The sequence below is a fragment of the Microtus pennsylvanicus genome, chromosome 8 (assembly GCF_037038515.1).
Source record: "Microtus pennsylvanicus isolate mMicPen1 chromosome 8, mMicPen1.hap1, whole genome shotgun sequence".
Lineage (NCBI taxonomy): Eukaryota > Metazoa > Chordata > Mammalia > Rodentia > Cricetidae > Microtus > Microtus pennsylvanicus.
Window position 1 is genome coordinate 68,287,180 of NC_134586.1, and position 13,843 is coordinate 68,301,022.

At 37.8% G+C, this 13,843-nt stretch overlaps 1 protein-coding gene across 4 annotated transcripts in view; it reads left to right on the plus strand.

The window, feature by feature from the left end:
• Ctnna2 (catenin alpha 2) overlaps window positions 1-13,843 on the plus strand; it is a 1,099,183-nt gene that overhangs the window by 214,708 nt on the left and 870,632 nt on the right. For all 4 annotated transcript variants that reach the window (XM_075983800.1, XM_075983801.1, XM_075983798.1 and 1 more), the window contains exon 3: window positions 7,984-8,179. In XM_075983800.1, coding sequence (XP_075839915.1) covers window positions 7,984-8,179 — 196 coding nt within the window. The remainder of the gene's footprint in view (window positions 1-7,983; window positions 8,180-13,843) is intronic.

Genomic DNA, 13,843 nt, shown 5'->3' on the forward strand with positions numbered 1-13,843 from the left:
CAAATCTGAGTTGTACCGAGGCACATTAGGGTTTATGATATTGAGGAAGATATCCTGATGTTAGGAGGCTTTGCAGTATTTACCAGTACAATCTTTATGTCTCAAATTGACAAAGCAGACAAAGTCTAGTCATCCAGTTTGTTCTATCTCACTCAAATGTGTAGGTTATCTCTTCAAGTACAAAAATGATTATTTAAATAAAGTTCATGCAGTTAGAAGAAATCACAATTATTTCACAGTGAAAAGTAAGATGTTTAAAGTTCTTAAGGAAAATTTAAAATGGGGATTCCATTTTCTCCAGATGTCTTGATGCATACCTTTAAACCAAGCATTTAGTAGGCAGTGGTGGCAGGAGGATCAGGATTTTGAGGTCATTTTTAGATACATAGAGAGCTTGTGTCCAGTCTGTACTACAGGAGATGGTATCTCAAAACAAACAAAATAGTAAAAACAAGGAAATATAATAAACCTGTTAGACCATATTACTTCACATGATTCGAACTGACCATCTATATAGATTCATTTAACAATACTGATGCCAATGTCACCACTTACAATATATTTTTAATGAATCTTCTGTTATAGTGAGTATATGAGCCAGAAAACTTCTACAGAAAGATACTTCAATATTGCAGAGATTTACAGTTTCTTTTTGTGATCAGTTTCTACTAGCGCCTTGTGTAATAGAGTAAACCATGTCTGTTTGCCCACAGTCATTCACTCCATGACCAGAATGTGTGAGAGAGAATGAGGGGAATCAAAGAAAATGAAGAAGCAAGGATCTCACTGTCCCATGTGAGGGCATACACCAAAGATCTGATGACATATTACTAGGCACAATATTTTAAAAATTGCAACATTTCCCTATAACTCCATCCTGGATATCAGGCCTGCAAATTATGGATGATCAAGGGGGACACTTAAAATACAAGTAACAGACATTAGCTGGATGGCTTCTTGATTTTTTAAAAATATTTATTTACTTTTATTTTATGTGTGCATTTTGTCCCTATGTACATAAGTGTGTCACTCTGTACTGCAGGAAATGATATCTTAAAAACACATAATGATGACAAAATACTAAAAGATAATAAACATACAGTGCATACAGTTCTATGGAGGTCAGAAGAGAACACTGGATTCTCCAAAACTCGATTTCCAACAGTTGTATATAATGATGTAGGTGCTGGAAACCAAACTCAACAAGCTTCTAGCAAGGGCAGTAAGTGCTCTTGAATGCTCAGCCGTCTCTCCAACCAAAGTTTTTTTTTTAATTATTTCTATTTATGTATATGTGTGTCAATGTACGCCATGTATCTTAGGATTTCTATTTCTGTGAAGAGACACCATGACCACAGCAACTCTTATAAAGGGAAACATTTAATGGAGGCTGGCTTTCAGTTTCAGAGGTTTAGTCCATTTTCATCATGGCAAGAAGCTTGGAGGCACATAGGCAGACGTGATGCTGAAGAAAGAACTGAGACTTCTGCATCTTGCTCTGGAGACAGTAGAAGGAGACGGAGTCACTAGGCCTGACTTGAGCATATAAGACCTCAAATTATTGCCTCCACAGTGACACACTTCCTCCAACAAGGTCACACCTATTCTAACAAGGCCACAATAGTGCCACTTCCTGTAGGCCAAGCATTCAAACACATGGGTTTCTGGTGACCCATTCAAGCCACAGCACCATGTGTATGTGTGTGGGTGGCCAAGGAGGCAGAAAAAGGGCTGTAGAATCCTTGCAGCTAGAGTTACAGGCAATTCTAAAGGGCCATGTGGGTCTACACACTCAATTCTCATCCTCTGTGACACCAGTAGTCATTCCTCTTACATGGTTTCCTTGAAATTTTATAGTTGACATTTCTTACATTCAGTAATGAGTACTTTGCTTGCACAAATTTAGATTTGTGATCTGTGTCTCCATGTTGTGGATGTGAAAACATAACCATCTTCCTGTAACACTGTTCAGTAGCAATCAAGTTACACCTAAGCCATTGAAATATGATAAAAATTGTTTTTTTTACTGTATATGAACAGTCATGATCGTTTAAAATTGTCTCACAAGGAAAAGAAGAAATACTACCATTTTAATCTACACAAGGTTAAAATATAAATATTGAAATAGTAACCTCAAATATCAAAATAAACAAAATGAGTTATATATTAGGAATATGCACATGTGTGTATGTATGGAGTGCATAGTAATAAGCAAATGCTTTATAAACATATCTGTTTACATGTATATGGAACAAAATGCATTAGTTATCTAGAAACTGTTCATTCCTTTACTAATAACATTATATACCTCATATACAATGTGTATATTTAATAAGTATGATTTAAAATTTTCAAGAAGATACTTAATAAGTGCAAATAATATGTGAACACAGTTAATATTAGCTATAGTGCCAGACTGCTCATTAAAATTTCACACATATTGCAGATTAGAAAGTTTCTTCTTATTGCAAAATATCTACATGGACTTTTCCCAACCATGGTTTATATTCCTCCAAAGGAAACTTTAGCACCTGAATCTCCTTTTTTGCATTGGCATTTTTGTCCTTACTAGCCGCCCTCCAAGATGCCAGGAGGGTGATAGTAATAGCCCAAGTGGAGAAACCCACACATTGCACAGTCTTATGTCTGTTAATTAACTACATCATATCCAGATGAGGCTGATGAACCCCCAATTTCAGTTAGACTGACTGTAAACAAGGCCCAGTAATACACTATCTGCTCACCAATGCTGGTATTGCTGTTACTTGCCTCTGTTCCTCGGTTTTGCACAGAATCTGGAGATGAAACTCGGGTCCTTCAGCTGGTCTATGAACACTCCGCAGATGGAGGTCTCTCCCCAGGCCTGTGGTGGCCTTTAAGAGAAGACAGGCTTGGTTTAGTTGAGTTCTTTAATTAGAGCTGATTGGAAAATATTTTGTACTTAGCCTGGTTTCAACTTTCTAGTCTTTGAACAGTCTGCTTTTGTTTTGCTTTAAAGTTAGTAAATGCAAAACAGTGAATCATGAATAGAGTGGAATCTTTCCCTAATTATTTTAGGGACTTTCTAGACAGCATGAGTTTCCTGTCATGGGTGCTGATGACTCAAAAAGATTTTTAGAAAGACAAATGCCTTCCTACTCACTTTACATTCCTGGTTCAAAACATTGGCTGCTTTGCTGAAAAACAGACCTCGCTGCTTGGGCCACAGAAGGACACTGTGATCAGCGCTGAGTTTGTGTGGTACAAAGTGCCACGGATTAGAATAGACCAAAGAGAACGATGCTGCTGGGAGGTGCTGTTGTCATGGCATTAAGGCTCACTGAGTTTACTTCAATTTTTAGTGGTGCCTGAAAAAAAAATCAAAAAAAAAAACAACAACAAAAATAAAAACACTTGTTTTCCTGTTTTTGGATATGAAAAAACTTACCATCATGGTACAGTTTACAACACTGCATTGGATATTTTGTGGGGGTCAGTGGCATGGGAGAAGCAGATTAAGATTGAGGGTCCACAAATTTGTAATATTTTAACTATTTAAAATATTTAAAAATAAATCATAATTATTACAAATTTAGTGGCCACAAGGTAAGATTGAGCTTGCTTTATGGAAGTGCCAATATTTTAGCAGTAACATCATAGAAATTCCCATGTGAGATGAGAAGACTTTCATCGGTAACTACTCAGTGTACACGCTAAAATATCTGCCCCACTTGGTGGTGGTGTGCTCCCACAGAGAAGAGAGACACGCACCAGGTCATTAAGGACACATTTCAAACTGTGCTTGTGTGAAAATAACACAATGCAAACCATTTTGTTTACCAAACTGGATATATCAGCATAAAGAAGTTATTAATATTTGAGAAGACAGAAAGGTCAGATTTTTCTTGTGTTTTCTTAGGTTAGAATTTTCTCAAGACCCATCTTGTACTTCCTGGGGAAACTCTTAGTAGTCCTTGTGTGCCAGGAGGCAGACTTTGACTCTTTATGTCCTTACTGTGGCTTTGCTTCTTTCTATTTTTATTCTCCCAAGTTGCACATTTGGTGGAGAAGAATAGACAGTGTGGCCAGGAAGAAAATTTCGGGTGTTGATTTGAGAATCCCTGTTTCAAGTAGGACATCATGCATAGTCTTCACCATGGAACCTCCCCAGCATATCCTGTGAGCAGATGTTCCTGCAAAGTTCAATGCCTGAAGGCATCATTTACCCAAGACCATGCAAGTCTGGATATCCAATCTTATACACAGAGAGCACATCAATTCCATGTTACCACTTTTTTATCAGAATATATCCTTGCTGCTCTGACCCCTGGACGCAAACTTTGTTCCCATAGAGATGCTGACTGCAAAAGTCGGTGACTCTAGATTCCTTATGTGATAGATGCTGAATGTATCTTTGGGGCTAAAGAGTTCGTTTCTTCTTTAACACCTTTTTAGTTCCTTTTTTTGATTTTCAAGACAGGGTTTCTCCGTAGCTTTTGGTTCCTGTCCTGGAACTAGCTCTTGTAGATCAGGCTGGCCTCGAACTCACAGAGATCCCCCTGCCTCTGCCTCCCGAGTGCTGGGATTAAAGGCGTGCACCACCACCACCTGGCTTTTAGTTCTTGATCATTAGAATTTCTTTGGCTTTTGTTTGTTTGCTTTCTTGTTTGCCTTTACTAATGAAGAATCACTTCCTTTTCCTCTTTGTTCAAGGTTTTTGAAATTCTTTTGCTTTTCTTATACTCTGTTTATTGTTTAACTTGAGACCCTTGAAAACCCTCTGGTCATAGTATGACAAAACACCTGTCAGAAGCAACATATATGGAGAGGACTTGATTCTGGGTCATGGTTTCAGGTGCATCTTATATATTTATTATATATATAGTACTATTTGTAGTCTATGTGAGGAAAATGCATATATTTACTGTCTTGAGTCCTCCCAGAAGTATGGTGGATAATTAGTTATTCATGCTATTTTAAAAGTTTCTTAGTTAAGGGAGCCACCTTAGGGTTGGCAAGAGATTTGAACCTAGAATGGCTCCCAGGTGCCCAAGCCGAGGTCCCCAGTTAATTCCTTGGGCAGCTGGGGATAGGGAACCTGAAATGACCCTATCCTATAGCAATACTGACGAATATCTTGCATATCATCATAGAACCTTTATCTGGTGATAGATGGAGATAGAGACAGAGACCCACACTGGAGCACTGGACTGAGCTCCCAAGGTCCCAATGAGGAGCAGAAGGAGGGAGAACAAGAGCAAAGAAGTCGGGACCACGAGGGGTGCACCCACCCACTGAGACAGCGGAGCTGATGTATTGGGAGCTCAGCAAGGCCAGCTGGACTGTGACTGAAAAAGCATGGGATAAAACCAAACTCTCTGAACATGGCGAGCAATGAGAGCTGATGAGACGCCAAGGACAATGGCAAGGGGTTTTGATCCTACGTAATGTGCTGGCTTTGTGGGAGCCTAGCCAGTTTGGATGTTCACCTTCCTAGATATGGACGGAGGGGGGAGGACCTAGGACTTACCACAGGGCAGGGAACCCTGACAGCTCTTTGGACTGGAGAGGGAGGGGGAAAGGAGTGGGGGGAGGGGGAGAAGGGTGGGAGGAGGGGGAGGGAAATGGGAGTCTGGGAGGAGGTGGAAACTTGTTTTTTTTTCTCATTTTCTCAATAAAAAAAATTTCAAAAAAAAAAAGTTCTTTACTAAAACCTATCATTTTCTCCATGTAATACTAGACATATTATACTGGAGATATCCCTGGTAATTTTAACTCAAGATTATGAGAACCATGAGTACATCAGATGTATTAGTTACTCATCTCATAGTTTGTCGGTTACTGCTAATTTCTTAGGTATTTTAAAAATTATTTTATCAATTATTTAAAATCAACTTCCTCTTTGTTATTATATGCACTCAAATTATTTTTATTTTTTTACATTTTCTCAAGAATCTTTTTTATAAAAAATCATGTATGTGTACTATATTGCAATCATCCCCTGTCTCCATCTTGCATCTTGTCCCCCAGGTCCCTCCCATTTTCATTTAATCATTACTTTTATACACACACACACACACACACACACACACACACGCAGTATCACATGTTGAGTTGATGAGTTGATCATATGTATATGTTTTCAGTACTGATGACTAGGTATTAGATAACCAATTAGGAGCCTAGACTTGGAGAAAACTGATCTTTCTCAGCAGTCATTAATTGCCTGTAGGTCTTCATGTAGAGTTTAGCCTCGTGGTATTTATCCAATCCACTTCCCAATGTCAAATGGTATTGCCATTATTTAAGTGTGGGTAGCACCAAACACTTGGCAGCACATCGTTGGTTGTATACAAGTGGGAAAAGTGAGCTGAAACTCAGATGACATGCATTAATGCATTGCTTTCTACTAAGGATTATGGATTCAGTGTTGCTAACTCCTTCAAGCTAGCTTGCTACCTTGATTTCTTCTCCTTCTTCATTAAGGTGCTTTTGTGAGGGTATTTAATGACACAGCATGAAGGAAACCAAGATAGCCTTGTTTTTAGGAGTATCTTTTCAATTACACCTAATACAGCAATGCACAGAGATAGTAGAAGAGTGACATTTGTTTACCTTTCCAAGAGATGAAACTTGTGATGTAAACATTCAGCTATTTTGGTAGCTTCATGATTAGCTCCCAGTTCTTAAAAACTGCCAATCTACCAAAAATTAATATGTCCTTTCCCATTCTATTCTTTTTCTAATTTGAAAAGTGTAACAACATAGATCACAAATATTCACAGACCTATATAATATGATAAGAATGAATTACAACTAAATGAAAATAACAAATATTTTCTCTGGTGAAAAGTGCACAGACTAAGCTGAGGTATTTGCAATGGTCATTATTGCTTGCTTGGAGTGTACATTGTTCCCAGGTATTGGACTCTTCTAGAGCCTTGATCTTCTTGGCGAGTAGCATGTTGTTGTGTTCATTATGTCCTCATTACAGAAAACACTTCTGCACATCAGAAAAGCAACCCCTGTGACAAGTATGCCTTTCTTTTGATGATTCTTCCTTATGGCTGGGACTGAAAAGAGTGGAATGTGTCACTCATTGCATGCACATTTCATAGTAAAACTGCAACTAGCTGACATTCTGATTTTAACGTTATTAGATTTTTGTGTGTGCTACATTTTATCTAATGTTCATGCTAAAATGTCCTTATGTTTATATAACTTACTGTGTCTAGTTAATCAAAAGAGACCTGAATATAGTAGCTCCTAATAATGTATTGACTGCCTTTGTACTGCTGGTCCTACATATACTGACCATCAAACTACATGTTGAGTTGAAGCTTTGTATCCTTTGGTGCCCCAATGGCATCATGACATTGACTAATGGCTTTGCCTACTCCATGATGTAGAGTAACCATCATGACTGTACTATTTGATAAAACTTTTCTTTGGACTGGCTTCCTTAATAACTGAATTTAGCATGATAAAAGTAAATTGAAACAAATCACAAAACTCTCTCTTTTAGGAAGCTGATACGTTTCTTGTTCAATACCAAAAAGAAATAGCAACAGTTATTGAAATATTATAGAACACCTGTATTTATTCTTCCCCTTTAGATTTCTCTCTGGTGCAGAAAAAGGTTCTAGTGTCCATAAGGATTAACAAGTTTATTCGAAAGACATTACAAGCTTTAATAACAAAGTAGTTCTCTATATATAATGGTAAGATTAAATTGGCATTTGAGATATATTTTCAAGTAACAGTATTTAGAAAGAAGTTAGGGCCGGAACTGTGACTTAGCAGTTATGGGCACTTGTTCTTGCAGAAATTCTATGCTCCTCTCCAAGCACAAAGATTAGGCAGCTCAGAACTGCCTGTAACCATAGCTTTACATAAGCCAACACCTTTTCCTGGCCTTAATAGATAGTTATACATTGTGAACAAACAGCCCATTTCTAGAAAGTCTTACAGAATGTTTTTTATAGCTTTTCTTTTGTGTTCCAGGTGACAACACTTGTCAACACAAGCAACAAAGGTCCATCGGGTAAAAAGAAAGGGAGGTCAAAGAAAGCCCATGTTTTGGCAGCCTCTGTGGAACAAGCTACACAGAACTTCCTGGAAAAGGGGGAACAGATTGCTAAGGAGAGTCAAGACCTCAAAGAAGAGTTGGTGGCTGCTGTAGAGGATGTGCGGAAGCAAGGTAGGTGGAATAATACTGGATAGTTGCTGAGGCTTGCTGTGGGAATAGGACATTGTTCTTTAGAATAAGAAGAATATTCACTTTGTTTGCTCTCTGCACATGATGTTCGCAATGTTTGCGGGGTTAGTTGCATAAATATTTTGATGTTGAAGTGTGGGCATGACTCCAAATACCATGTTTTGGATTTTATTTAGAAATCTTCCTATTTCCTGCCCTTTCTAGACGGAAACACATTCTCAGTCAAACTCACACCTTGATATGGATTTGGAAGACACTGCCTATATAAAATGACTGAATATTCTGAACTTTAAGGAGGATAGGAGAGAAAAATGCAAAAGCATGTAGAATTATATTTTTAGTCCATGACTTTTCTCACACATCTAGCTAGTTAGCATACAGTTTATTTAACATTTTGAAAATTTTTATTTGCAATCAAATACATGTAACATAAAAATAATATCTAAGCTGATTTTAGGGTTCATTTATAGTTTAGTGTTGGTAGGTCTATGCACAACCTTGAGAAACTTATTGCTCGTTTTTTTTTCACTTTAGAAAAGTAAAGCTGTATACATTTATTCAGTTATCCATATGCTCTCCACAAAAGTCTCCATGAATCACTCTTCATCTGTTTGACAACTCTTGATATTTCATAGAAGTGGGATCCTGCAGTATGTCATTTTCTGGCTGGCTTATTTCATTAAGTACAGTGTCTTCAATAACCATACACACTGTGGAAGATGCCACAATTTTAGTTTTTCATAACTAAATAATAGTCCATTCAATATATGTTCACAGACTTTTGATTGGGCTTCACTATTTTGCTCTTGTGAACAAAATAACTACTTAAATAAATAAACATGTATATTATGGTTAACTTTAATTATCAGTTTGACGCCACTTAAAATCACCCAGACAAAGGGACTCAAGAGTATGCATACAGTTGATGCTTTGTAGGGGATTGTCTCAACTAAATTTATGGATGTGGAAAGATGAAGCTATCTGGAGGCAGCGCCTATCCCCAGGCAAGGTGTCCTGAACCGTTTGAACATAAAAGTGACATTCTTTCTGACCACACTCTCAGTCAATGGAAGCATATATCAAACTATCTGTTGGATACTGATTTATATATCTAAGGGAATGCTTCATTAAATACTTGTTGAATGGATGAGTCATCTATTTATACTCTTTGTGCATTCTTACTGTCTTTTGCCAGTCATAGATGAATGTTTAGTGTCTTAAATGAAAAACCTTCCTTCTTTTCATGCAAACACACATTTTCTCCATTTCTTGTTTATGTGATATAAAGATTTGTGTGCATTTTTTTGCAAGTTTTCAGACACACATGTGCTTCATATCTATTTTACTGGACCACAATTTTGATGTGGGGAATCAACCTTTTGATTTTCCACTTTACTCAATGAGACAGGATCCCTCAATCAAACTTGGGGTGTGCCGATATAGCCAATCTTTCTTACCAACTTTCTCTGTGTAACCCTTGTCTCCAGTTTCTAAGGCTACAATTATAGGAAGAATACCACAGTCACCCAAAATTTACATGGATTTCTGGCAATCAGAACTCCAGTACTCACGGTTTTGTGGTAAGAGCTTTCACCGCTGAGCTGTCTTCCCAGATGCTGACTGTGCTTCATACCACTGTTCTATTGGATTCCTCCTAAAAGTTAACTTCATTTATATGCACTAATCCAAATTACTACTTCTCCTGGACATATTGAATGTTTCACATTCCATCTTATGTGAACAGAGCACGAATGTATACGTGTCCCAAAATTATGAATGCCTCCAGGTTTTGAAATGCACTTGAAAGTTAAAATTTTTCTGAATTATGGTTAGATGCTTGCTTGTCTTCATGCATCCTTGCCCTAGATAATTACCTTTTGCTGCTGTTTTCTTATGTATACTAAATGTGCACATGTAAAATATGTAAGGTGTGTTTAGTTTGACAACTGTTTGCACCTGTGAAGCCCTGCATGTTCTCAAGATACTGAACAAATTTACAGTGGAGAGTTTTGGTCTCTCTACTTCTTTAAGCATCTGTCTTCTCTAATAAATTTTCCTACTTGGTTCCAGTAGCAACCCCTTAGGTTTTCTTTCTTTTTTCTTTCTTCTTCTGAGTTGCAGTCTTTGGAGCTTGATGTTTGGCTGTCATGAATTTATATGAAGGTTATATGAAATGGTTTATTGTAGCTCCAATAGAATAATCAATTGGCTAGATTTCCCTTGTGGTGTGATAAAAACAAGATTTTAATTTAGGACAGCTTACAGTGGTTGCTGTTCTGAGAATAGTTGAAGATTACTCTGTGTTATCCATCTCCTGTTACAGATGCTTAGGAGTAAACTGTATGAAACCGTCTGGTCATGTTTTTTTCCCCCGAACAATTTAACATTCAAATGCCCCTTACTGTAACTAGTAAAAGTTAAATTACTAAAAATCTTTATCAAATCTCCTCCTTTAGTATCCTTGATTTTCGATACCTTCCTTACACTCTAGATGCTTCGCAACTGTCAGAGTGGGACAATTTCCAGGCAATGGGGTTCACAAGCTCTGATTCTGCTACTATACCTGCAGATTATAAATTCTCCTTTCTGACATTTTCCAGTGACAACTCAGCTTTCTTCACTGTACGATCTCTGTAGCCCATCTGGCTTCAGCCGGTTTTCATAATGCCTCTTTACTTAGGCTTTTGTGAACAGTGTAAAGCCTGCGCTGATTTTCAGAATGATCAGAAGAAAGAAACTCATGAGAAAAAGGTGTGAATGAGGGCAGGAAAATTATTTATTTGACCTTTAAAGTACAGTATCATGCATTCCATCAAAGAAATTTATGTCTTTATTAACATAGAACATAAAAATTATGTAACCATTTGCATTTGGAGGTAATCATTTCTTTTAAAGTGTTTTTTCAGTATATATGGCTTATTTATTTAATAATATATAGGTGGAACAAATTTATCAACTTTATTGTTGCATAGAAAAATTCTTCCTGTATCCTGCCTGCCTTTCCCCCTTCTCTTGCCTTTTCCTTCTCTCTCATGATATTTCTTCCACTTCTTCCTCTTCTCCCTCTTTCCTTTCTTCTCTCCCATCCTTTTTTCTCACTTTTTATTTCAGTCCCTCTAGTGTTGAAATTGGTTTCAAGATTTTGCCCAAACTAAGCAAATGATTTACCCCTGACCTTCAGTCCTCAGCCTTGTTCACACATGTTCAAATAAAATCTTCAAAACATCATCACTTTTTTCCAGCATAAAGGAAACTAGGAGGTTTGCATGTTCATTTTTAGATTTATTGTATAGACGCATTTAATTTTGTTTATTTATAGCTTATGGATGCTTGTGGTTTTAATTATCTGTTCTATTAAGGTCATATATAAAATTGCACATTTAAAATACGTTTACTACATATTATCATTGTTAAATTTAGTGTTGTTTAAATTTATTTATTATTACCTGAAAACTTACTATCTTTTTAAATCTAGGTTGCATACCTGATGTTTAAAAGTGCTCAGAATGCATGATAACTATCATTTTGCCCGAGAGTTTTCTGCAGAAAACTTGTAATTTCAAATTACCATCTGTAGAGGATTCCTTGTAAAGGGCTATGATAATGTATACATGAGGAACACATATCAAATATACATTTTCAAAATTTATATTCCTATATTCAAAATCTAGAATTCTGCTAACCTATACCTGAATGAAGATAAGATGTCCAAGTGTTTGTAATTGCAAGGCTAGGTTTTAACTTCATCATCATAGGGACTATACTGTCTAGCCAGGTGCTTAATGCTTTAATACATAGTGAGTGTTGGTGAGGGCAGAGGCTGTCTTGGCTATCTTTTAAATGCTGGGACAGAATGCCATGACCAAGGCAACTTATAAAAGAACATGTTTATTTTGGGGCTCATGGTTTCAAATGGTTAGTCCGTACCTGTTATTGGTGGGGATCATGGGGGCAGGCAGGTAGGCATGGCGCTAGACAAGTAGCTGAAAATTCACATCTCCATCTACAAGCACGAAGCCATGAGAGATGCTGGGTTTGGCACCAGCTTTTGAAACTACAAAGCCCATCCCCAGTGATAACAGCATCTCCAGAAAGTTCATACCTTCTGATCATTATCAAGCCGGTCCACCAGCTGGTGCATTCAAATATATGAGCCTACAGGGACCATTCTCATTCAAACCTACAAAGACATTTTCGAAAAAAAGAAGAGTAGGTATTTAGAACCTTGGTTAAGATTTCAAATTCTAACATTACTTGGACAAATAGCTAAATAACAGATTAAATCACTCAAGTATGTTTAGAGTCAGTGTCTCCAGTTTTGAAATATTTACCCTGTGTTTACCCTGAGTGGGTGTTTTCACTAAAAGAGGTCAAAGGTGTTTTAAAAACTTAAGTGTCTATCAGGTGAGATGGTTCTGCAGGTAAAACATCTGCCAACAGGCCTGGGACACACATGATAGAAGGAGCTCCTCAAGTGCACCTTGGTACTCTGGTGCATTCATGCAGACACAGGCACACACACACACACACACACACACACACACACGTACATACATAAGGTAGGAAAAAAAGGAAAGAAAAAGGAAGGAAGGAAAGAAAAAACTTAAATGCCACAATAGATTTGTAAGTGGTGATTTGTTGACTTCATCTGTATCTTTGCAAATTGCTGTTCTACCTGATTTTCCTTTTCTTCCTCTTGGTGAGCCAATGAGTAAAGTTGTAGTTGCTTACAGAAGAGTGATTGAGGGTCTATTTACAGAGGCATAGGCAACTTACCAATGGCCACACCCCTGAATAAAATAACTTTCCCTCTCCCAGTAACCATGAGCTAGTAGACCTCATCTTCTTTTTTTAAATTAATTAATTTATTTATTAAAAATTTCCACCTCCTCCCATTCTCCCATTACCTCTCCCTCCCCCCACTCTCCCTCTCCCTTGCTCTCCAGTCCTAAAAGAAGTCAGGGTGCCCTGCCCTGTGGGAAATCCAAGCCCCCCCCTCCATCCACGTCTAGGAAGGTATTCATCCAAACAGATTAGGCTCCCAAAAAGCCAGTACTTGCAGTAGAATCAAAATCCGGTGTCATCATTGGCTTCTCAGTCTGCCCTCATTGTCAGCCACATTCAGAGAGTCTGGTTTGATCACATGCTCGTTCAGACCCAGTCCAACTGGCCTTGGTGAACTCCCATTAGATCAGTCCCACTGTCTCCGTGGGTAGATGCACCCCTCGCAGTCCTGACTTCCTTGCTCATGTTCTCCCTCCTTCTTCATCTGGACCTTGGGAGCTCAGTCCAGTGCTCCAAATGGGACCTCATCTTCTTCCTATTAATTAACAAACCTGAGTCCTTTCCGGCAGGTTGGTGAAGCAACAAGTTAGCATCCAGTGATCTTTCTGAGAACTAATTGTCTCTGCATGAGTCAGAAGTGGTGGGACTTTAATGTAGACCCTGAAAGTCACAAGAGAGTAGATGTGTACATATGAACCACCCATAACAAAACTTTTCAAAAGCAGATAACACAGACACATTTATAATCACACCCCTAAATAGAAGCACCCAGAAATCTTAAAGCATAAAAGGTGTTTACCACCAAGACCTTCCTGAACTGAAAGCACATCTCCAAGTTTAGTTAGTATTAGAATAATCTGA